General features: G+C 37.6%; 1 protein-coding gene across 4 annotated transcripts in view; it reads left to right on the forward strand.

Moving 5' to 3' along the window:
- The first annotated feature begins 360 nt into the window (after positions 1-360).
- XPO1 (exportin 1) overlaps positions 361-24,915 on the forward strand; it is a 41,550-nt gene continuing 16,995 nt past the window's right edge. The window contains exons 1-4 of one of the 4 annotated variants that reach the window (XM_046660616.1): positions 361-378; positions 4,600-4,731; positions 9,883-9,984; positions 13,496-13,568. In XM_046660616.1, the coding sequence (XP_046516572.1) occupies positions 4,606-4,731; positions 9,883-9,984; positions 13,496-13,568 (301 nt within the window). In that variant the 5' untranslated portion in view covers positions 361-378; positions 4,600-4,605. Of the gene's footprint in view, positions 379-490; positions 1,228-2,047; positions 2,066-4,599; positions 4,732-9,882; positions 9,985-11,095; positions 11,139-13,495; positions 13,569-24,915 lie in introns of those variants that run through there. The other 3 variants (XM_046660614.1, XM_046660615.1, XM_046660617.1) reach the window with 3 other exon arrangements.

The following is a 24,915-nucleotide window of genomic DNA, read 5'->3' on the forward strand; positions in this document are numbered from 1 at the left end:
AGCTCACGAGCGGCGCCCCACCCTCTCCGTCACCAAAGGCGCCCAGCCTATGAGCGGGCCGGAATGGCCGGGCCTGCGGGCTAAGCACTGGGAGGGGGAGCGACGGGAGGGGACGGGAAGTCGAGGGCGGGCTTCGGTTGATTGACAGTTCGCTCGAACCAATCCTCCGCGCGGCTTCTCCTCGCTCCCTTCTCTGCTCTGCTCTGCTCTTCGTCCCACCTCCTCCTCCACCACCCCCCTCCTCGCTCCTTTTTGACCCGCCCCACTTCCCCTCCCCCACTCTGCGGGCAAATCGCTGCTGGAAAGAGGCGGGGGCCGAAGCGGCGGGCTCGTGTGGAGCCTTGAGATGGGACTGACGGGCCATCTGCCCAATAAGAGGTAGGCTGATGGCGCGGCTGTGGCTGGAACCGGCCAATGGGCGAGCGGGCTGGGGGCGGAGGCCCAGGTTCCAAACGCTCCGCGGCGCCATGGGCTGAAAACTCAACCGAGATGGAATCTCCCAGTCTGAACCGGTTTCAACCGGTTCCGAGTTTGAGGCACTAGGAGGAGGGGGAGAAGCGGCTGCAGCGGCCGCGGCAGGAGCAGCGGGAGCTACAGCATCAGCAAGAGCAACAGTAGCTACAGCCCCGGCGGCGGTGCCTGTTCCAGTCTTTGCTGCTGCAGTCCGTGCAACCACCCAGAGGGGGAGGGGGGAGCCACCAGTCGCTGAGAAGCAGGAGAAGGGGGGAAAGTTTAGGCGAGCCTGGGTGGGGGGGCCCAGCGCCGGAGCCGCGTGAGAGAGGGAGCCGTATTTTGGTAGGGGGAGTCGGACTGCAACTGGCAGCAGAGCGTCCCCCGACCGTGTGGACTCTACAACCCCTACTCCTGCCGCTCCTGCTGCCGCCTGTGGCTGGAGGGTCCCCCTGGGGCTGAATCTTTGGGACTTGACCCCGTTCCCCTCCCCCTTCCCTTACTCCCCAGCCAGGCGGGAGCACTTATTCCACAGATTAATTCCCCTTCTTTTGGGGCCGGCGGGTGGGTGTGTGTGTCGGGGGGGAGGTGTCCCTGAAATAGTAAATATTGTTGAGCTTTTTTTTTTGCCCTTATCCTCTTGGTTTTTTAAATTTCCTTTTTTAAGGTGGGAAAACTGTGAGACCCACCTTTATTTCCTCCCCTCTCCCCCCTCCCCACCTTCCCTCGTCCTAATCCCCCGCCAAGGAAGGAAGAAGCAGTTGGTTCAATCTCTGGGTAAGTCGACTGTGTCTTCGGGGCCGAGGGTCGGGCGGCGGCGCGGCCGGGCGGGAGGAGGCTGGCGTGGGGCGCGGCGGCGGCGGCCGCGGGAGGCGAGCCCGGGAGGCGGCGGCGGGCCCACAGCCGAGCCTGCGATTGAATGGAGCCGCTTCTGCCGCTGGGGGATGGAGGCGGGGAGGCGGCCGCGGGAGGGGAGCGCTTGCTGGGTCATTCGCGTGTGCGGGTGGCGGTGGAGGAAGACGAGGAGCGTGATAGTGAAGTGGGGCCCCGCGCGGCGGTGGAAGGGCTTCCCCAGCCCCAGGGGCTGGGGAGAAGTTGGGGTGATTTCAGGAACATCTCTGTAAATTATTAGGAGTGGAAGTTTCCAGAAATATTTAGTGCAGCAGCATTGAAACGTCCGCCTGCATCACGTGGCCCCTCGGTGGAGAGCCTGGGATCGGAGGAGGGAGGGGCGGCCGAGTCCCTGCTCCTCCTGCAAGGAAACTCGGAGTCTTTCTGGTTTGGGGCAGAGTAAAATTAGAAGTAGGAAAGGTTAGTTGATTTTTCAGGGATGTGCACGTGGGGTTCCGTGCTGTAGTTTGTTTTCGGGGGCTTGAGTGTGTTAAGTGATCGAATTATTTACTGCTGGCATTGTATAGCGGACGATGCCCTGATTCTCCTTCATTCCGATGTCTCTCGAGTTTGGGGTGGGTGAGAGGAAGTGGTGTAGTAGAGGAAGCTTTAAAGATTTGCCCAGCCCGGACCTCCTGTGATCACGCAGAGGCCATGCTGCATAGAGAATGGGGCGGTGAACTTCAGGCGCCTGCTCTAAATGCCTCCTCCGAGTATGGGCGGGGTGAGTGCGTGCTCCTGTATGCTATAGTTAGAAGTGCTGCAAATCGGTTCGGGTGGGAAGCGAGGGGAGGGCGGGCCTTAGCGAGGTGTGTTTCTACTGAATGAAGCAGGCAGTTGCCCACACACCTAAATAGCAGTCTCTCTCCTTGTAGCGACTTGTTTTTTGACCCACTATGTAGTTATCATTTAAGCAGCGGTTATGATGTTCTGGTTTGGGGGTGGGAACTAGAAGTGGCTGGCTGCCTATTCAGTCTGAAGTGGCAGTGAAGGTATTTTGGTAATCACTTGTAGAGTCACCACATTGCTGGATAATCCCTTGTATATGCTATCCAGTGAGTAGATTTTAGGATTGAGTGTCCCAAGGAGAAGAGAAAGCGTTTGTGGTTTCACCTCTGTCGCTATGGCTGTTTGCTATCTGCCTGATTGTGTATCTTAAGCGTGTGGGGCACTGCTGTTAGTGGAAAGAATGTTTTGGAAGCTCGTTGATTTGGGGGACTAAATGTGCTTGGCGTTGACCAGAAAGCCGCCATTTCTGTACTACGTACAGTTAGTTCAAGAATAGGTAGGTCGTTTCGAAGATAGCCGCTAGTTCTCAGGATGGCAAACTTCTGTATTAACACAAGCTTCTATTCTAAACCTGGTTTTTCATGAGAATTTAGCTCTAAGAACCCTTTAAGGACCATATACTTGAAAATGAAACTTTCCAGAGTCACTTAATTTTTTTGTTTTGACTATTGAATTACGCTAGGGCTAAATAGAAAAGTTGGTTCAATTTTTAACACCCCTTCTCACCCCCAAAATCGAAAAGTTTTGATACGTAATCTTGGTGCTTTGTGCACATTGCTTTTCAGCCTCAATTTTTAAGATTGTATGGTACTTGAAGGGGGGAAATTTACCGGTTTCTTAATGTAGTATATATTTTCTTTTTTATATTAATATTTAGATCAAAGATTTTTGTGTATGTCACGTATGCTGTATTAAAAACACGTTTAATAACTGCTATAAAAATTTTGAAATCTCATCAGTTTTACAGACAATGGATTAAAAGACTTGAGAAGAATAAAAATCCTTAAACTATTTGTTTCTCAATTTTCACATTATACATACAAAAAAATTAACTGACTCATCTTTAAGAAGTTAATTTGTTGTGATTGACATTATCATTAAGTAAAACATTGAGTTGAAGTTGCTGCCGTTATTGTTTATATTTTTAGACTGCTATAAAATGGCCAAGAAATAACACCTTTTTCCTATCAAGCTAGTTTGTCCAAACATCATGTAATTACATTAGCCACCCATTTCCTGATCTTGGAAGGTTTTTAAGAGGGAGAGAAGTGGAGATGACTGTCCCACCTGGTTGGGTCAAAATACAGTAAATCAGGGGTTCTTAACCTGAAGTTTCATGCGTGGCTTTCAGGGTGTCCTGAGTCCTCTGTAATTGTGTACAAAATTGTGAGTTTTATTAATTGGCCAAGAGCTATCGTTTTCCTCTCATGGTACGGCATCTTGACCCAAAAAAGGTTAAGGAGTACTGATTTAGCCCGTCAGACTTGAGAGGCACTGGCATGAAGAAAAGGCAAAGGAAAGATTTTTATAATGCTGGGCAACAAAAATGTGGATGTGTGCCAGCACTTTAGAGTAGAATCCTCCTAAAAGGGTAACATTGCGCATGAACCAGTAGGTTTTACCCAGTACCTTATTTGAGGTGAAGAAGCTCATTTTTATGTTATGATAGAATTTGTTTTTGTTTGGAAAATAGTTGGCAAGCTGCTACAGCTTTTTATCTTGCCAACAAATACCTGGAAATTAAAAAAAATTTTGTTTGACATATTACCATGAAATTTTTTTTCTAGACCATATATATTCAAGGAATTTGTACACTTCTAATTTTAATCTCCAAATTCATTGGGATTGAAAGAAGTAAACACAGATGGTATAATTGAGTGTAGAAACTTAAGTTCTGTAGAGGTTATGGGTATTAGATTTCTTAGACTTGTGGTTCCTGCTAATCATTGCTATATTTACCGTGAGAAAACTTGTATACCACATTTAGTTTTTAGCATCTTCCTACCTTTTCAGCATGTCTTAAAATTAAGGTAACACAAGATAGGGGAAAGTGAGCTTTTACTGAATTAGAAGGCCCTACTTAGGAGGGGGGAACATCCACTTGAACTTCATCTGTACTTAAAAATTTGAGTCAAGACTGGACTATGTCAATTTTTAGCGCCACACATTCCTATTAATAGATTCGTTTTAAAAACAGGTTAGGGTAACTGTTTAAGATTTTTCTGGGGTCTAAAAATAAACACTAGTAGAATTGAATGGACCCTAATAACTAATGCAGTTATGGAGTAGCCAAGTAACTTAAGCTTTTATTTGCTTTTAGCTATCTCACTTGTTTAGGTAAAGTCTCTAAAATACTGATTAAAATTATTTGTAAGAACATGGTTGAAGTAAAATAACTTAGGTACAAAGTTTTTGATTGATAATATCAAAACTTCATAGGCATCTTAAATTTTTTTTCTTTATTTTCAGTAATCTATGCCAGCAATTATGACAATGTTAGCAGACCATGCAGCTCGTCAGCTGCTCGATTTCAGCCAAAAACTGGATATCAACCTTTTAGACAATGTGGTGAATTGCTTATACCATGGAGAAGGAGCCCAGGTAAAGTAGCCGATTAAAACTTTATAGCATTATTGCAGTGTAACAAAGTTGTTGGGTTTAGAATAAAATTTTAAATTATCACATTTTTAAAAAGTATTCCATAGTTTGTGTTTAATTGGAATTATATATTAACTCTAATGTGAAGTGGTCTGGAGAAAGAAAATTACATTATATTTTGACATGGAGTGGGGTGTTTTGGAATGTTGTTATTATACTTGTTCTGTCCTTCTTAAGAAACCTTTACCCCGTTTAATAAAAGGTAGAGCCCAGTGTATTAAGTATTTTGTACATGTTAAAGGTTCTATGTACCTTATATATATTTAATATTTTTGGCATTAATATAATTCTTCTATTTTTGGAACATTTAAATTACAGAAATAGTTCACAGGTATAAACTTGTTTCAAAAATCCAACAGCACCAAGCATTTTTACATTTGAATTTTAGCACTTGTAAAAGTGGCACAGTAAATGTGGGGAATTATCTTACACATAATCCATGTTTTGATCAGTTTAAGGTTTTGAGAGTTTTTTTTCCAACATCCAGTTGAAAGATAGATGAGACAGGAATGTTTGTAAATTTTAAAATTGTATATGTTAAAGGAAACTGGCAGTCTTGAATCTTGACTCTGCAGAGCTAATTGCCTAAAGAGTTTTTAATGAGTAAGTTTCCGTTGTTGGATTAGAAAATTCTTTTAAGGTGATGTGACAGATATCTATTAGTACAATATTGTTGCCAAAATATTTAGGTTCTTGGTAAATAATGTTCAGCTAGTACATATCAAGTTAGTTATTTCTTCAAGATCTTAATTTTTATTTGATATTTAAACCCTGAGTGCTATCGTATTTTTGGAAAACTGAAAGGTGGATATAGTATGTTTCATAGATACTCCAGGAAGCATGATGTACAAATAGTAGCGTGTGCATAAGTATTTCCATTCCCTTCTGAAATTAAATATTATTGATTTAACTATAATAAAGAGAAAATTTTAAAGGAAAAAGGGCCCTGAAAGTTGTATGAGTGGAAAAAATTAGTTTGCAGTGATTTTATAAGCTTGTTAGTTCAATTTTATACTCTTAGAGCCTTTTGATCAGCATTCTTGTCTCCAAATGCATTCCTGAAAAAGTGATTCCATCCATATTTATTATACATATCTTGTAGTTTCCTCATGCTAGTCATTCAACATGGAACTTTAAGCTTCATTTCATTCCAACATGAATGTATAGAAAGCAGCTGCTTTTGGAAGAATGTATGAAAGTAAGGTTGAAATGCATGAATTAAGATTGGGCTCAACTTTGAATATATTTTAAGCCCAAGTCTGTAGCCCTTAGAAAGATGGGTGTTGGATTTTATGACATCATTCAGCGACTACTGCTATTTAATCATTTTTTTTCTTTTTTCAACCTGGCTCACAAAATCTAAGTATGATGAATAAATGGGGACAGACCAGTGTTCTTCTAGGCATATAACTGAGAAGCAGCAGTTACTTTAATCACAAAGAATATGTTATAGTAATGCTGCTGTTAGTAATGTTTCACAGTATTGAGATTTAATGATTTAAATGTGACTTTTTAATAAAAATGGATTTAGAAAAGTTTATTTTTTCTATCTATACAGGCAAAATTAACTGCTGAACACTAGAAGTTTGTCCAGTTAGATTGCTCATGTGACAAATCAGTTGCATAAAGATACTTAGTAAGCTGGTTTTTGTTATAGATAAGAAAACTGAGGCCTAGAGCTTCAAGTCGGTTAAGAGTCCCTTTTCTGAAAGCCATGTCTTTAAACTTCTAGTTTAGTCTATTTTTCTCTTTTTCTTTCTTTTTGAGGAAGATTAGCCCTGAGCTAACATCCGTGCCCATCTTCCTCTACTTTTTTTATATATGGGACACCTACCACAACATGGCGTGCCAAGCCGTGCCATGTCCGCACCTGGGATCCGAACCGGTGAACCCTGGGCCACCAGGAACCAGAACGTGTGAACTTAACCACTGCGCCACCAGGCCAGCCCCAAGTCTATTTTTCATATAGCACCTCTTTGGAGGTCTTATTTTGAATAAAAAGAAGTAGAAAGCTGTAGTGGAAAACATGTTTTTAGTGTTAGATGTTTTAATTTTATTCCAGTAAGTTTTCTAGTCATTGCTGTAGAGTCTCATCAACAGTGTTACCTTCCTTCCAAAAGATGGAGGATCAGTGAGGACCTTTGTAAAGCACCTATTGGTGGTGCCCCATACTTAGAAGACATTATGTTTAAACAGTACTTTTGAAAGTATAATGAAGATTTAGCATATGTGATATAAACTCATTGTTTTAAAATAAGGGCTTCTCCCTTTTTTGGCCAGTCTCAAAATATTATGAGATGTGCTAAAATGTGCTAAAAATGACAACTAGACATTATGCTAATTAAACTTTTAAACTCAACTGTAGGTAACCTAACTTTTATAAGGCCTGCATAACTTTCGAGAGGAAGACATTAGAAGGGTGGCTTTAATCTGTAGATAGAACTTTTGCTTAGATGGGTAGTATAGTAGGATATTTAGCACTGTAACATTAGCACTACCTTTTGTTATAAGCATTTTTCTATTTTTAGCCAAGTAGGCAGCCGGGAAAGAAAAGATACGGAAGAGTTGGATGTTTTCTCCAATATTGTGTTAAGTGTCTTGAACTCTTTTAATCTATTGCTTAGCAACTAAAATACTTTCACCGTTCAGTTAGTAACACAGGGAGATGCCAGATTTTCTCTCTTTAGTTTCCTTTTGTGTCTTCTTTAACTCCTCCTGGGAGTTTTAAGTTAATAAAAGAATATTATGTAAGGATAGTGGGCTTAGGACAAAATAAAGACTAGGATGTAAATACTAGGCATAACTTGAGAGAGCAAAATTACAACTAAAAAGAAAGAACATGATTTATGCAGCGATTGAAAGGGGTAGTGATGGTGTAGGAAGTATTCAATTATGTGTAGAATGCTCCTCACTTCAAAAGATCTGACAATACAGTATCTTGACCAGATAACTTTTACTAGGCATGATTCTTTGATATAAGCTTATCCTCTTGATATTTGTTACTATTTTGTGTGCAAGTCTCTATCTAGTTAGAAATGAATATGTAGTTAGATATCCTCAGGGAGTGAATCAAAACACTGCAAAAATGTATTTTGGCCCTGGATAACTCACATTACTATTCTCTCTTTTATCAGTTATTTTGTAACACAGTTATGACCTAAAGCTATCAGTCTCTTAATGAGATCAAATCACAAATATGTATAATTCTATTTTAAAAGCTCACACTCTATTTCTAATAAACCCCAGACTTTCAGGGTGGAACCCAGGCAACTGATTTTTTTCTTTCAGGGTCTGTGTTGGGTCTCGTGGTGGTGTCAGGGTGCAGAGAGCCACTACCTAACTTAGTGCGTGTATATTTCTCAAAGTTTTCTTTTAAACATTAGGCAGTGTACACTGCTGTTTGATTAATGGGAACAATCATGAGTGTGATGATATATCTGCTACCCAAGGAAGAGAATTCTTTCCATCAAAGCCAAAATAGGGATATGGTTTTTTTTTTTCTTTTTTTTTGTAAATTGGAATAAAAGCCAAGTTGAAGATTATGAGGTGTCTGTGGCAGAGATGGCTGAAAGAAGAATGCTTCTCTCCCCCGTTTGATGATTTCTTGTTTATAGCCCATAGAATTAAATCCTTGGTCAAGTAAATTAGTCCAACAGAAGGGCATTTGGCAAATTTTAAAACCATCAGACTTTGGTTTTTGCTTGCAACATGTGACCAAAATAGATAAAAGATAATTAGAACCACTCCAGTTGAGCTACAAAACAGCCTTCAAAGGTGAAAAAGATTAAGCTGTTGCTTCTTAAAAAACATCAGTAGAATTAACAGCCTTTGGTAAAATGTGGTATTCCTATCATATAAAAAACTATCATGGTTAAAATGAAGAAACTAGATACATAATGTCAGCATGGCTAGATCTTTAAAACTGTCAATTGGAAAGAGCAAATTGCAGAAGGATTTTTATAGTATATCATTTATATAAAATTTAGTAACCACATAACTACATCGTTTATGAAATTCATACATATGCTGTGAAAATGGACAGGAAAAGACACCAAATTCATGAAAGTGATTAAAGAAAGGACAAAGGAAGGAAATCGCACTGGAGAAAAGGTATACAGGTGACTTCCATAAGTTACAGGTCTTTTATGTTTAAACAGACAACAGCTAAGTACAACAAAATTTTAACATTTATTGATTCTAGATGATAGCTGCCTAGGTTTAATATTAATAAATATTAATTTGCATTTTAAAATATGAAAGCAAAAGAAAATTTTCCAAAAGCTAGGATTTAATATATGAAATTAGAGGGCTTTCGGAGAATGGGAAAAAAGGTGTTTACAATAAATCTAAGAGACTATTGTAAAAAGATCTAAGGGTCTTAATGTTTTATATGTATAGTCATGCATTGTTTAATAAGGGGGGTACGTTCTGAGAAATACATTGTTAGGTCATTTTGTTGGTATGTGAACATCATAGAGTGTACTTACCCACACCTGGATGGTATAGCCTGCTACACATCTAGGCCATACAGTACTAATCTTAAGAGACCACTGAGGTATATGTGGCTAGTCCTTGACTGAAATGTCATTTTGTGGCGCGTGGCTGTGTCTTAGAGATACTTGAGATTTGTAGCCTTATTTAGACCTAGTTTTTATCAGTCTTCCCATGAAATGTATTTTTAGAGATGAAGTTTGTTATAGACATATCTTGGTGACTCCTGTAAAGTGGAGTATACCATTACATAGGTTATCTAAGTAGATGTGAATTATGTTGCTGTTGGTTGATTGTAAGTACTGAGAACTCGTTTATGTCAGAGTAGATCTTTCGTAGCATTGGTTGAATTTAAGTTCAGTTTTGAGAATACCGAATAAAGCAGATTGCAAAAAAAAAAGCTATTCTGTTTCAAAGGAGAAAATATTCTCACTTGTATCATCGACGCATTTTTATTTCTATAAGGACTAAGTATTTCTTGAGTGTTTCTGAAAGTTGATAGAATCACTGTCTTATTAGGATTTGTGCTCTTGCTCACTACCATTTGGATGGATGATTCAAAAGAACAAGTGAACTTAAAGTTGTTTTTGTGTAATATTTTAGCAAAGAATGGCTCAAGAAGTACTGACACATTTAAAGGAGCATCCTGATGCGTGGACAAGAGTCGACACAATTTTGGAATTTTCACAGAATATGAACACGAAAGTAAGCGAGTGGTGGTTTTAAAATCCATTATTTCTTCTTTTCTTCCAGTCATAAACTTTGAGGAAGGTATCTCATTTTTAGTATTAGCATTTGTTATCTCAAATCATTTAATACTGTTAACTTATTTCAAAATTTAGTCTTAAACATAGAATTATTTCTTGCAAATAGTCCTAAGAATTCTGAATGAAGTTTTGTAATTGGGACTAGTATGCAAGGTGGCTTTTTTGTTGTGTTTTTTTTCTTTTTAGAATATGTATACAGATCTAAGCATAAATTCTGAATGTTATTCAGAGATGAAACATAACATCAGAGGAATTATTTTGGGCAAGTAATCAATATAATACAGGCTAGGCACCTCCAACACCAAGTTTTGTGGGTAGTGTAAAACCCTATTCCGTGGTACCAATGTTTTTAATGGGGCAGCACGCAGTTTTTATTTGCAATTGAAAATGTTATCATTCGGGTCCTTTTTTCTTAAGTTTGAACAGAAGGGTTGATCAAAATGTGTTTTGACTGTTTTAGGCTTGATGATTCACACTTCTCTTTAAACTGCCTTAAAGTAATAAAATACCATGCATGGCATTCTGTTTAATACACACAAGGTTTCCACTTGGTATACATTGTGTTAAAACAGAAAATAGCCATGTTCACATCTGTTTCTGAAATCAGACTTGTGTTAATTAACAGTTTTTAAATATTAATTAGTTTTGACATCTTGTAAATTTTAGGGCAAAAATACAGTCCGGAACTTCCTCAAAGTGCTAACCTTAAGTAACATAACAGTGTTTGCCTGTTTGCTTGCCTGGTAAATTTTGCTTTTTATACTGACAGACATTACTAATGTTTAAGTTGATTTATCAACAGTATTTTTAAAAACTCAAATTTGTCTTGTGAAAAATGAGATGATTAGAGGAACAGAAAGAAAGCAACAGGTAAAGAATTCTTCAATTTACATAAATTACAAATGATTTGGTGCTAAATTTATGCACTATGACATTTGGCTTTTATGCAATCATTTTTTTTTCTTTAAAGATGTTAACACTACCTGATATTAATCATAATGTTCCATTATGTTGATTGCTTGTAATAGGAAGAAAAGGGGTGTCTTCCTGTGCAACTGACACAGCTAGGCTTTGACGGCAGGCCTCCACAAGGTCTACCCTTTTGATTCCCTTTAACTGAATTCTGTTCATCAATTGTTTTTGTTTCATGGGCGGTGGGAGGGGAAAGGGGAATTCAATGCATAAAATAAGTATTTCTAAGGGCTCAGTAGACATTTCTACCATAGGGATCATTTCATGCATTTATTTTTTCATTTAGTCTTTGCTGTTATCTGTCCCTCATCTTCGTAACTCAGCAGTGGATTTCTCAAGTTCTGAGATGTAAAGCAAAAGTGTAATTCTTTAGAATGATGTTTGGATTATTTATGGATATTTCCAAAGTAGACGTTTTTCCTTGGCCCTCAAATTTGACTTTAGATTTTTTTAATCAAAATACTCTTTTTCAAGGAAATGTGAATTGTCTTTGTATGTAGAGTCTTAATGTTTAGGGGAGGATTGAGTTTTAGGAAATTTTGATGGTGATCTATGTATTCCTTTGACCTAACTTGGGAAAAACTTTTATTGCGCTTCCTTCCTCAACCCAGTTGGCAGAAGGATGAAAATATGAATTATATCTTCAGCAGGTTTATGCTACCTTTTTAGAATTAGAGAAAGGACTACAGCTTAGTAAATAGATAATTTAGCTAACAAAAGTGTTGAACATAAAGGAAGAAGTAAATTAAATGAATGTAACGAAAGAAGAGGGGAATATCCTTCAGTTAAAAAGTTTAAAACACATTGGCTAAATACAGTAAAGTTATCATTAAGATTATTACTTTTTACTGGTATGTTTATGGTAGATTTTGTTTCTTGGTTTTTTTAAGGTCTTTGAAAATTAGCAAGAGGTTATATTTCATGTAGTAGGAAGTACATTGTTTTGACTTACTAAAACTTTCTGACAGTCTGATTTCATACCTATAAAAGTAATGTAAATAAAAGTTTTTAGGGTAGTATGTCTTTTTTTTTTAGGGTAGTATGTTTTTTAAAGTTAATTTAGAATTTCAGTCGATCAGAAACTTAGGGTTGTTTTGCTTATTTACATTTTCCTGAGACCTAGACCTATAAAGAGGTATAAATGAATAGAATAGCTTCTCGAAAGCTTCTCTATTTACTGCTGATTATGAAATCTTTTAATGGCATCAAATTTGTAATTTCAGAATTTTGCTTTGGCCTTGTCTTTGTTTTGGAAGTCTTTTTAAGGAATGTTCTGCAAATGTAGGATTTGAGTTAAAATGGCAAAATTTCCCTGAAAAGTGTAAAGTATTAAATGAAGAAAACAGCAAAAACATTTACTGTTTGAGCACAATGTAGTTTGGGACAGTCTATATTGTGCTTTGGATAACATGAGCATTCACATGATCCCTTTGGTTGAAATACTAATGCTCCTATATTTATTGTGTGATGACTAACCATTTTAAAGATGAACTCTTATTCTCAGCCAAAACTTGCAATCTGAGGTTATATGTCTATACATAAATGAGTTTACCTTTCAGGTATTGTAGCCAACTCTTCCCTAATTCAACCAGTTGAAACATACCACAACAATTTTGTCCCTTTTCTTCCTCCTGTCTATCCACACTAATTGGTCATGGTAATAATTTTGCATAGTAACTCCTGTAGTAGTATAAATTGTTATAAACATTGTTGACTATTTAGAGTGAGTAATCAGCAGGAGGGACAAAATGGCTTGAAAGTGGTATCTATATTTATTAACTTTCTTGCATTTTAACTTATAACTTTTATATTTAGGAAGGAATACCTGAAAGGTAGATACAGATTGCAACATGCATTTGTGTATTTTTTTGACTGTGCACAAAAGTTTATCTTTAAATTAGTAGAAATAGCAACTATAAGGGTGGGGTTAAAATTTAAAATTAAACCCGTGGGCTGTCTTGCTGCTCCTTAAGTAACACACCAGTGATGTTTGTAAACAGTTTATATAGAAAGTATCTGTGACAATACTTTAATACTTGGCCAAGAGCTTACAACTCCTAGAGGATGGTAGGAAGCTTGAGCGCATCCAAGCTGCTAAATTCTTAGGAGCCTGGTCGTGTTAAAGTACGTGAGCCTGTGAGCAGTCATTTATGCTGTGAATTCATATCTGGCTGCTACTTTTCCTTCTACACATAAGCCCATTTGGCTGTTAAAGGGCTTTTTATTTGGTTCTTCCTCCTGGTGTGAGCATGTATAAACAGCAGGACGTTAAATAGAGTAGTAAACAAAATGAGGAAAATGCATGAAAACTCAGTATATGGGTGAATAGATCCTTGTTTAATATATGTAATTAAACTTGGTAGCATAATGTTTTTGAAACTTTAGATGTAAATGTGTGAATGTCTGTCCATTTGTGATCCTGAAAGTTGCCAGTCTTACAGCAGTATATTCACATGCTTCTGTTCTCCAATTTTCAGTATTATGGACTACAAATTTTGGAAAATGTGATAAAAACAAGGTGGAAGATTCTTCCGAGGAACCAGTGTGAAGGTAGGAAAATGTTTTAAAGAATTATAAATTCAGAATATTATTATTCCTGGTATTTTTATTATAGTTGAGTATTGGAGGAGGTGTATTGAATTTTTAGTTGTTTCTGTGCCTTAATGGCAATTACAGCTTTCATCATGTGGCAGAGCAGTTTCTGTTTATATTTGGGGGTGGAGAAGGAGACCAGACCAGTTAAACTTAGAATAAATAATTGTGACAAATATGTATCAATTCATAGTTAATCTGGGCCATGTCTGAGATGAATGAAATTTGAATATATGCTCTTGTACATTGTTTTAAGTTCACTCTACAGTAAACGATAAATAATGAATATTGTAACACATGGAATAACCCGAAATTTAACAGAGCAAAGGAAGAACCAAGTTCTAAAAGTCATAAGGTTTACCTTTTGCAATTCTGGGCATACCTCGTAAGAGGTTGATTTGTAAGGAAAGATGAGAAAACGAAGGTGTAGTGATGCCTAGTGTTACTATTTAACCTTTCCCTTTGTACTGTCTCAGGAAAAGTAGTCATAGTTTGAGGAACCTGGGGCAAGGTTAGTCTCCTGGAATTCTTTGATGCAGTTACTTCCATTTTTCACATACTGCCTTTATAACCTACTTTATAATACTTGTTTAATCTCTGAAAAATATAAAAAGAAGTCTGGACTTTATAATGGGGGGGTATACTACCTCTTGTGGCATTTTCTTCTATTAAAATATGTTCCCTTTGTTTGGCTATTGATCTTTAAGATGTTGTCTTTCACCTGCTTTCTTATGTCATCTTTATGGTGGGATAGTGACCCATGTTTACTCAGCTAGTCTGATTTAAATCTTGACATGTTTCTAGCACATTTAGAGATGAATAACACAATTTTTAATGTCAATATCCTTAATAAGCCATAAACCATAGATTAAGAATGATAGTGTAGGAAGAAATAGTGCCTCGAAAAGAGGCTCCTATTTCTTTAAATGTTTTATTTTGGGTTGGAACCATTTTAAAGATTTTATTTTTTTATTTTTCCTTTTTCTCCCAAATACCCCCAGTACATAGTTGTGTATTTTCAGTTGTGGGTCCTTCTAGTTGTGGCATGTGGGATGCTGCCTCAGCATGGCCTGATGAGCAGTGCCATGTGCGCACCCAGGATTCGAACTGGCAAAACCCTGGGTAGCTGAAACAGAGCGTGTGGACTTAACCACTCAGCCACGGGGCTGACCCCTGGGTTGGAACCATTATAGATCAGGTTCTGTGACCTCAAATTAATAGGTACATTTGACTGTGTGGCCCAAATAAGTCATCCATACTTCATCACCGCTCTTTAGAGACTTTAAATGCAGTCCTTGTTCCTTTACTATTGTTTTTTACGTGTGCTTTGAGACTCAAATTTAACTTTGGCTGTGGCTTGCCATACCAACATAAATGTTTAATTTTTTACTTCAGTGCCATTTTACTTTAGTATAATTTAAGTCTCTCTCTTGTTTCTAAACACCTAGACCTCTGCTTCTTACACAGAAAGATTGTAGTAGGCGATCCTCCAATGTCTTTTCCAACTTTAAAATTAAATTTGATAATTTTAAATTGACTTGCTTGTCAGAGTCATGGTTGTATTTGTTACTGAAAAAATTAGAGGCGAAAGGTCTGCCTGAGGATTTGACATTTTTAGCTTTCTACATGAATGGAAATGGTATGTTTTGGTTTTTATCATAAAGTCACAATAGCTCCCATCTACTTGTATGTAAGTATCAAATATACACATGTTCCAGGGGGCACAAGACTGTTTACTTGTGAAAATCTGTCATCTTTGAAAAAACTGGAGGGGAACAATGGTGATTATTCTGACTGACCTAGGAGAATTCTGTTTTATTCATGTGTTCCTATTCTGTGTTGGTGGTGAGATACTTCTTTCTCTGCAAGAAATATTTATTTAAAAAAAATCTGTCAGAATCACCTTTCCGCCTTCATTTCCCCTCAATACTAGTGATAAGATTAATTGGGGTGTAAACTTTAAGTAACTTCAGCATACCTGAAGTTACTCTGTCACCCACATATGGTTGCCATTGTCAGTGGAGTCATTACATGGAGGAAAAAGTGTTTTACTTCTAGGGTCTGGCAGAGGCTCATTAGAAGAGCAGCATGTAAGGTGGCTTCCAGAGAATGCTAGTGAACTCTCGATTTAGACATGCAACAGCAGCTTTGCATGATGCCTTTAATGGTTTGTGTTTTTGTTTAAGGTGATCTTATTTATAAAACATTGGAAAACAAGTTCTGTACTGTATTAATTTTATAATTCTTTTTAACATCGTCAATCCTGGGAGGCTTCTCCAGTCTTTTTTTTAAGATTGGCCCTCAGCTAAGGTCTGTTGCCAATCTTTTTTTTCTTCTCCCCAAAGCCCCTCAGTACATAGTTGTGTATTCAAGTTGTAGGTCTCCTAGTTCTGCTGTATGGGACGCCGCCTCAGCTTGGCTCGATGAGCAGTGCTAGGTCTGCTCAGGATCTGAACCGGCAAAACCCCAGGCCACCAAAGCTGGGTGTAGGAACTTAACCACTTGGCCCCGGGGCTTCTCCAATCTTAGAATTTTGTATTTCATGAAATAGACTAGCATTTCTGAATGTTAACTTTCCTTCATCTTTAAGTAACTTTGGTGGTGGAAATAAATTAGTATAGTCTTCAAAATATTGTATCTTCCTTTTGTCTTTAATAGTCAACCTTTAAAGCTGTCATCTGCACTTGTTAGCTACTCTTTATCCAATTTCCTTAGCATATATATTTACTAACCTGGGACATATATTGTGCATCTGCTTTGTACAAAGCACTATTAGGCATTAGGACTATATGAATATATCCCTACATCTAAGTGTTACAGGTGGGAAGATAAAGCATATATGTAAAAAAGAAATAATGTATGACCATTAAATTAGGTTATATAGAATGAATGCTGCATGTGCTAAAAGGGAATAATGATCGGATTGGGCCCTTTGGACACGCTCATTCACACAAATGACAGTGCTTGGTGTATTTTAAAGGAAGGACAGTTTTGCTGTGCAAAGAGCAAGCCAAAATAAGTTTTCTACATTTTTTCCAATCTGGCATTTCTTTTATGTGCTTTCAGGTTCTTGTCTATAGTCCTGTGTTAATTTTCTGGTATTCTCTTAGGGTAATAGCATTTTCAATTTAAACCTTTTGTCTAAAGAACTTTGCTAGGAAAATCCCTGACGAATCGACTGGGTTAGAGGTCTCTTGCTATTTGTTCCCTTCGTGTAACCTGTACCAGTGGACCACAGAGGAATAAAATTTCAGTGAGCAAAAAACAGAGAGAATAATTAGCCAGGTAAAGACATTTTAAGAAAACATTTAATTAAAATACATTTTAATAAAAAAAAGAGCAAGGGAGATGAACCTCATAATAGAACATTTTAATAAATCTAAATTTATGTAATAGAAAATTTACTACATTGCTCTGGTTTTTATCATTTTGCTTTAGGCCAGAAAAATGTTTCTGTTTTCTATTTGGTGCTGCTGTGGGCACCCCCCACCCCCATAACATTTATAACACTCGGCTGTCATTGTTTTCCTCACTCTTTGCTCTGTCCCTCAAGATACAAGCTTAATGGTGTCAGGGATCAGAAAATGTCTTTATTACATTCTTATTGCTTGGTACCTAGGTGTGTTCAGTATATAATGATTCAATTAATGAATTGCTTATTATTGAGCTAGTTTTCACCAGTTTACTTCATTCCTCTACTTTAAGGGCCTAGTGACTTTCTAAATATTTTTGCCCTTATATGTAAATTTTATATATATGTAATTGATATCTTTGAGGTTAAGTTGTGAAGTGAATGTTTGCTTAGATGGGTGATTGTAGGTCAAAGATTCTAAATATTTGTGACTTAAGAAAGATGAAGGGGAAATATTAGTATGTTAAGTAGAATAATTTCCAAATAGGGAGTGACTGATAGTCACTGAGGTAATTAAGGTATACTGGGACTGTCAATAATATTGATTATCTATCTTGGCTGCACAGCAGCTTTAGTTCTCTAGGTAAGACCCCTCCCTTCTTAAAAATAATTTTTAGAGGCTGGCCTGGTGGTGTACTGGTTAAGTTCATGCACTCCACTTCTCTGGCCTGGGGCTTGTAAGTTCGGGTCCCAGGCGCAGACCTAGCATTCCTCTTCAAGCCAAACATGGCGGCATCCCACATAAAGTAGAGAAAGATTCTCACAGATGTTAGCTCAGCAATAGTCTTCTTCAATCAGAAAGAGGAAGATTGGCAACAGATGTTAGCTCAAGGCCAGTCTTCCTCACAAAAAACAAAAAAGAAAAATAATATTTGCACATGGTTGAGAAAATGCAAAGCATAAAGGGAAGTGAGGCTCCTTTGTCCCTCCCTGAAAGAAAATTAATCTACCTGTATTGAAGGTATCTATAATTTTTTTATGTTAACCATAGGATCATGTTTTAATCTGTTAAGGCATGTGATCGTTTCATTCCGTGAGGTAGATAGGAACGTGCTGACATTGAAAAGAGGAGTGGTGAATTCACGAAGAAAATAGTTCAAAGCGATAAAGTCATAATTGGACATTTTGGCAGTTTGGATGCTAACAGTAGTTGGGCAATTAAAATTTCCTAATTGTGTACTTCTGTCTCTTCCTTTCTAAGAAGTTGACAGACCAAAGCTGATTACCTGTAAAGTTTTATTCAGTGCTTTTCTTTGGAGTGAGGCACGTGGTATATTTATTAGTGTGATTTTGCATAAGTTACTTTACCTGTTTGAATCTTGACTGTCTCTTGAAGGTGATTAGAATGTGGTATAAGAGGTAATGTGTGTAAAGCCCTCTGCACTTCTAGGTGCTGTGTATAAAAAAACAGACAGCATGTGTGTTGCCAGCCTCTTTCCACAAAAATATTTCCATTTCTCTCCATTTCACCAAATTACCGTATACTAGTCTCGGGTTATATTGAAATTTCTACAGTAGCTTCCTAACTGAGTTCTTGTTCCTTATAATAGATTTACAAAGGATTTAGCATGATATTTTTAAAACAGAACTAATCTGGTCACTCCCATGCTTAAGATCTCCCATTGTACTGACCATCACATGTTTAATATGTTGCCTTTAACTGATACTGGGTTTTAAGAACTATTCCTTTTTTTAATATAGCTTTATTGAGGTATATTTGACATACAATAAGCTGCATGTGTTAGAGTGTACAGTTTGAAGAGATGTTACTTGTGTGTGATACCTGTGAAACCACCACTGTAATCAAGATCTTCATCTTTGTGATTACCTTCTCCTTTACCCCCCCACCCCCCCAATCTCCCAATCTGCTTTCTGTCACTAACTTGATTAGCTAGGGGTAGAATGGCTGGATCATATGGTAGGCATGTGTTTAACTGCCCGATTGTTTTCTAAAATGGTTATATCATTTTACATTCTTGCTAGCAGCATATGAATATGCCTGACATCCTTGCTGAAGCTTGGTATGGTCAGTGTTTCAATTCTAGCCATTATAGTGCATATATAATAGCTTTTCGTTGGGCTTTTAATTTGCCTTTCTCTAATGAGTAAAGCTGTTGAGCATCCTTTCACATCATCTCTGTATGTATGTATGCATGCTGATTATTATAAGTTGAGAGAGTTATCCCTATTCAACAGAAATGGTTATTTCCTTTGTTGGTGATTTTGAACAGAAAGTTTAAGTTTTGGGGCTCTGAAGCCCTTGTATCTAAAGCAAATCCGTGAGAAATTCCTTCTTTATTTCTCCCATAGACTGTGATGTTTGAAACATCAGTCTAATCTCAGATTTGACAGGAGCTCCTTTTTATATATTTTTGCCAGTTTTATACCATGATGGGATCATAAAGGGAAGATAATACCGATTAAATATACATTTTATATTTAACAAACAAACCCCTATTTTCAAGATGTTCTATTACATTTCAGCATCATACATACTTGACAGAAACTGTTTTCCTACTACTTCTGGTTAAGGTAACAATTTGGCCCCTCCAAAGTTTGCTAATTATGTGGAACTTCCAGAAGAGGTCTTTACTTGAGACCTAATGATGTCTCATCCTTAGCTTGCATCCACCTACCAGTGGGAGACAGGAACCACTTATAGACAAACTTTATTAAAGGGCAGTAGATTTCAATAAAACAGATTTTTTTCGTTACTGGAAAAATGACTGAATCTTTAATAGAATTAAAAGTTATTTTGTTGTGATAAAATATACATAACAGTATTTACCATTTTAAGTCTATAATTCAGTGTCAGTAAGTAAATTCATATTGTGCAGCTATCATCTCGATCCATCTTCAAAATTTTTTTATCATCCCAAATGGAAACTACCCATTGAACATGAACTCCCAGTTACGCCCTCTCCCCAGTCCCTGTTAACCATTTTTATAATTTATGTCTCTGTGAATTTGCCTATTCTAGGTAACTCATAAGTGCAGTCATACAGTATATTTGATTTTGTGCTTTTATTTCACTTGGCATATGTTTCCAGGGTTCATCCGTGTTGCATCATGTATCAGAATTTCATTCCTTTTTAAGGCTGAATGCTATTGTGTTGTATGTATATCCATTTTGTTTATCTCTTCATCCATGGATAGGCATTTGTGTTTTTACCTTTGGGCTATTATAAATAATGATGCTATAAACTTAAAATATTAATTGCTATGTGTGTTAGAATTCTTGTTCAGTATTTATTTGAGGCCATAAATCTTTTCAAGAATGATGAATCTGGGGCTGGCCCGGTGGTGCAGTGGTTAAGTTTGCACGTTCCACTTTGGCGGCTAGGGGTTCGCCGGTTTGGATCTCGGTTGCGGGCGTGGCACCGCTTGGCAAGTCATGCTGTGGTAGGCGTCCCACGTATAAAGTAGAGAAAGATGGGCATGGATGTTAGCTCAGGGCCAGTCTTCCTCAGCAAAAAGAGGAGGATTGGCAACAGATGTTAAGCTCAAGGCTAATCTTCCAAAAAAAACACAAAAAAGATGAATCTATAGATTGATTCCTCTTAAAATTACTAAAATGTGGGCAGTAAATTAATCTGATTCTAGCCTATCTATGAAGCCCTATGTTAAGAACCCCCACTTTTGAATTGTTTTTAGCTATTTCTCATTTTGCTATTTGTTCTCACAAGTATTTCCTTGAATGAGGCATAGGAACAATATTCTGGATTTCTTTGGACAGTAAGGTAAAGAGGATAGATAACTATATTTTAGTGACTATCTTTCTGATGATCATTGTGGTTTAAATGGACAGATGTTCGTAATGTAGGACGCAGGAAAAGAACCTTTCAGTTATACGTGGCTTTGAGGGAGGAATGTACCAAACTTGCATTTTTATAGCTTATAACAAATATTTAAAGTGAAATCGATTGGATACTTGCACAGTGGTTGGAACTGAACTCAGTTTTGCCTGTTCATAGTTTTACTTTTGTAATAGCATGTTAAGGCCTTCCATTTTGTGTGTATGAAAGTTAGCCACTGTGGGAGAGCGAGAAAATGGAACATGCACCTTTTTTGCTCACATATTTTACAATTTGTCTAGAAATGCAGTTTTCTATTAATAGGTAGAATGCTGTATTTGGTTGAAAACTGACTTCATGGCAGTCTATCCTGACTAGATAAGATGCTAATGTACAACCATGTGGTTTAAATTTGGGAATTACGACTTTTGCTTCCATGGGAATATGGCACTATCAGTATATTGTAGTCAGTAAGGTCTCATATTTTAAAGGGTTTTATAGTGAATCCTCTTTATGAAAATTAGGTTCCATACTACATTTCTTTTACCCCACCATTAGTATCCAGTATTTGCAAGACATTCCTGGGGATAAGATTATTAATATGGCTGTGTAAATAACTTGTGGGATGATGTGTAACTTTTAAGTTAGGATGTGATTTATTTTCATTTCACTTTTTTTTTGTTTTTTGTTTTTTGCTGAGGGAGATTCATCCTGAGCTAACATGTGTTGCCAGTCTTCCTCTTTTTGCTTGAGGAAGATTTCCCTCTGAGCTAACATCTGTGCCAGTCTTCCTCTTTTTTGTATGTGGGTCACTGCCGCAGCATGGCTGCCAGTGAGTGATGTAGGTCCACACTGGGCAGCTGAACCCCTGGCCACTGAAGCAGAGGGCACTGAACTTAACCACTAGGCCACAGGGCTGGCCCCTCATCTCACTTTTTAGCTGGCTAAAGTTGATACTATCCTCTTAGAAGTTTATATTGACTGATGTTGCTCTGTTTTTATTTGAAATGAGACTGTCAAAGATATTTTTCTTGACATTGAGAAAATAGTTTTATTATAAAAAGATAAATGCATAAGCTTTTGACTTGGAAAATTAACATGTCGTAAGCTGTCTGCCAATGATAGGCACTTTTATACTAGTGTATCTTGTTTTGAAGAAATTAATACATGGCTCGTCTTTAAAAAATAATAGTTTTCAATAAGTAGTTGGAAGGTTTAGTTTAAAAAGTTTGGAGGGGAGTTTTTTGTGCAGATTGAGAAGAATGGGATGGGGGGCTGTGGATGTAAGAATGCTGAGTCATCGTATGACTCCTTTGAAAAACTTGATGACATAGATACCATATAAGAACATAATTCGACTTGTCAGAGACATACAAACTTTATGAGAACCCTTCAGTGAAGTATTCTTGATTTTTGTTTTTTTTTTTCTTTTATCATATCTATCTTCCTGATTCGCAAGGAAGGGCCTAGAAAGCTGCTGGAATAAGTACCACAGCTTCTTTACATATGCTTTCTGAATAATTGCAAACAGATAATTTCACATTACTACGGTTTTGACTGAATATGAAGTCTGTAAAGGTAGTACCTTGTTTTAAGAAATTTGTTTTACATGAATGTCATTTTAGCAACTGACAGGCACTAATTCATTTGACACAGACTAAGAGACCAAGAGAATATGTCGTTTTCTATGAAATGTCAGATAATATTTTTGTTATTCTCAGAAGCTCTGCTTTTTCTGACTTGTAAACATTTGGCTTTTCTACCTTGATATGCATGGCATCATTATTGCTTTTTTTTTTAATTTGTTTTTGAGGAAAATTAGCCCTGAGCTACCATCCGCTGCCAATCCTCCTCTTTTCGCTGAGGAAGACTGGCCCTGAGCTAACATCCGTGCACATCTTCCTCTACTTTATATCTGAGACACCTGCCACAGCATGGCTTGCCAAGCGATGCCATGTCTGCACCCGGGATCCAAACCGGCGAACCCCGGGCCGCCGAAGCGGAACTTGCCTACTTAAGTGGAACTTGCATACTTAACCACAGGGCCACTGGGCCAGCCCCATTACTGCATTTTTTAAAAGGTGGAGTTCACAATTGTAAAGCTGTTCTTAATCGAGCTGCTTTTGTCTTTGAAATTTTGGGTAAACTCTGGAAAGGGATTTGGAGGAGTTGTTATGGTACTTGACCAAATAAGCTCTGTGACTAGCAGTAGGAGATTCTAGACAGACACTTGTATGTGTGACAGTACTTGATCAAAAAGGTGTTGTCTATATATAGTTTCAGGGCTTTGCAGGGATAGAAGTACTGGTCATTGTAGCGTGACATTAAATTGAGACTTTGCAAGAACCTTCCAGGTTTTTTGACTGCTTTTTACTTTTTTCCTGTTTTCAGCTTTTAGCCTTTGCTCCGTCTACAGGTGAATTTTAGAAACCCTTGAGAAGAGGGAGAAGATACTTAATTGATTTAATTGGTAACAGAAGAGTTGAAGGATCTTTTTGATCCTGTTTCTTATTCCCTGAGGCTGAGAAAAGCCTCCAAATCATATATACTCCAGCAAGAGGCAGCAAAATAGTTTCAGATATTGTCTTGTTGCTTATGACAGACTTGGAAGAAAACTTCTGAATATCTTACTATATGGTATTGTCAGTCGTTTAATCTGAGAGAGTAGGCAGTATTTTTGTTTTTGTTTGCAAACTGTGTGTTGTCTGTATTAAGAGGTTTCAGAGGGATGCTTACTCATTATTATTAGTTACATTTAGAATCACCCTTTTTTTTTTCTTTTTCAGGGGTCTTAATGATAGTAATTTATGTGTAAAGAACAGAAGGGTTTGGGGCTGGCCCCATGGCTGAGTGATTAAGTTCATTCACTCTGCTTTGGCGGCCCGGGGTTTGCTGCTTCAGATCCTGGGCGCACACCTACACACCACTCATCCAGCCACGCTGTGCGTGGTGTCCCACGTAGAAGAACTAGAAGGACTTAGAACTAGGGTATACAACTATGTACTGGGGTTTGGGGTGGGAAAAAAACAGGAGGAAAATTGGCAGCAGTTGTTAGCTGCGGGCCAGTCTTCCTCACCAAAAAGCATACCTTAAAAAAAAAGAAAGGTCAGCAATATCAGAATTATGTTTTTATTAGATCTAACGAATGTTAAGGACCTTGAGATTGTTGAACTATGGACCTTAGTTCAAATTTCACAAATCTCTCTGGTGTCTTTTTTCTGTACTGTAATTCCTTTAGTTTTGTCTCTTTAGTTTCCTAATCTGTGACAGTTCTTAATTCTTCTTGATATGTCTTTGACACTTTTGATGAGTTCTGGTCAATTGTTTTGTAGAGTATATTTCAGGTTAGGTTTTTCTGTTGTGTTCTCATGATTAGACTGATTTTTGACAAGAACACCACACAAGTGATGTGTTCTCAGTCCACCAAACCAGGGGTACGTGATGTCGGTATGTTTAATTATTCACTTACCAACCTCTGTCTGTTGCATATGGTGGTGCCTGCTGGTTTTCTATTTACAAAAGTACTATTTTTCACTTTGAAAGTGATAGATATCTTGGGGAGATAATCTGAGACTGCAGATAGCCCCTTTTTTTCAAAGGTTGTCCCATTTGTTTTAGCAATGCATTTGTTTGTTTAGCATTGGTGGATCTTGTCTGTAATTGTGATCTTTGCCTAATGTAGAACTTACTTAAAAATGTAAATGACATAGTTTTCATTAGATTGCATGTGTTCATATGTAGCAGTCAGTTAAGAAATTTTTGGTACCTGGCAGTTTTAGCGCGGGGAGTGCAATTGGGAAAATTTTTATATTGTCTGGATATGAGGTGATATTAGAGAATTGTTAATATTTTTGTTAAGGTAACATTGGTTTATAATATATAAATTTCAGGTGTACATCATTTGACTTATGTGTAGACTGCATCATGTTCAACACCAAAACCCTAATTGCCGTTTGCCACTGAACGCATGTGCCCCTTCACCCCTTTCGCCCCACCCCCACTCCCTTCCCACCTGATAACCGATAATCTTGTTCTCTATATCTGTGCATTTGTTTACTATATTTGCTGCTAATTCTTATCGATAAATTTCTTAGTAAAT

This window comes from Equus quagga, chromosome 5, assembly GCF_021613505.1.
Source record: "Equus quagga isolate Etosha38 chromosome 5, UCLA_HA_Equagga_1.0, whole genome shotgun sequence".
Classification (NCBI taxonomy): Eukaryota; Metazoa; Chordata; class Mammalia; order Perissodactyla; family Equidae; genus Equus; species Equus quagga.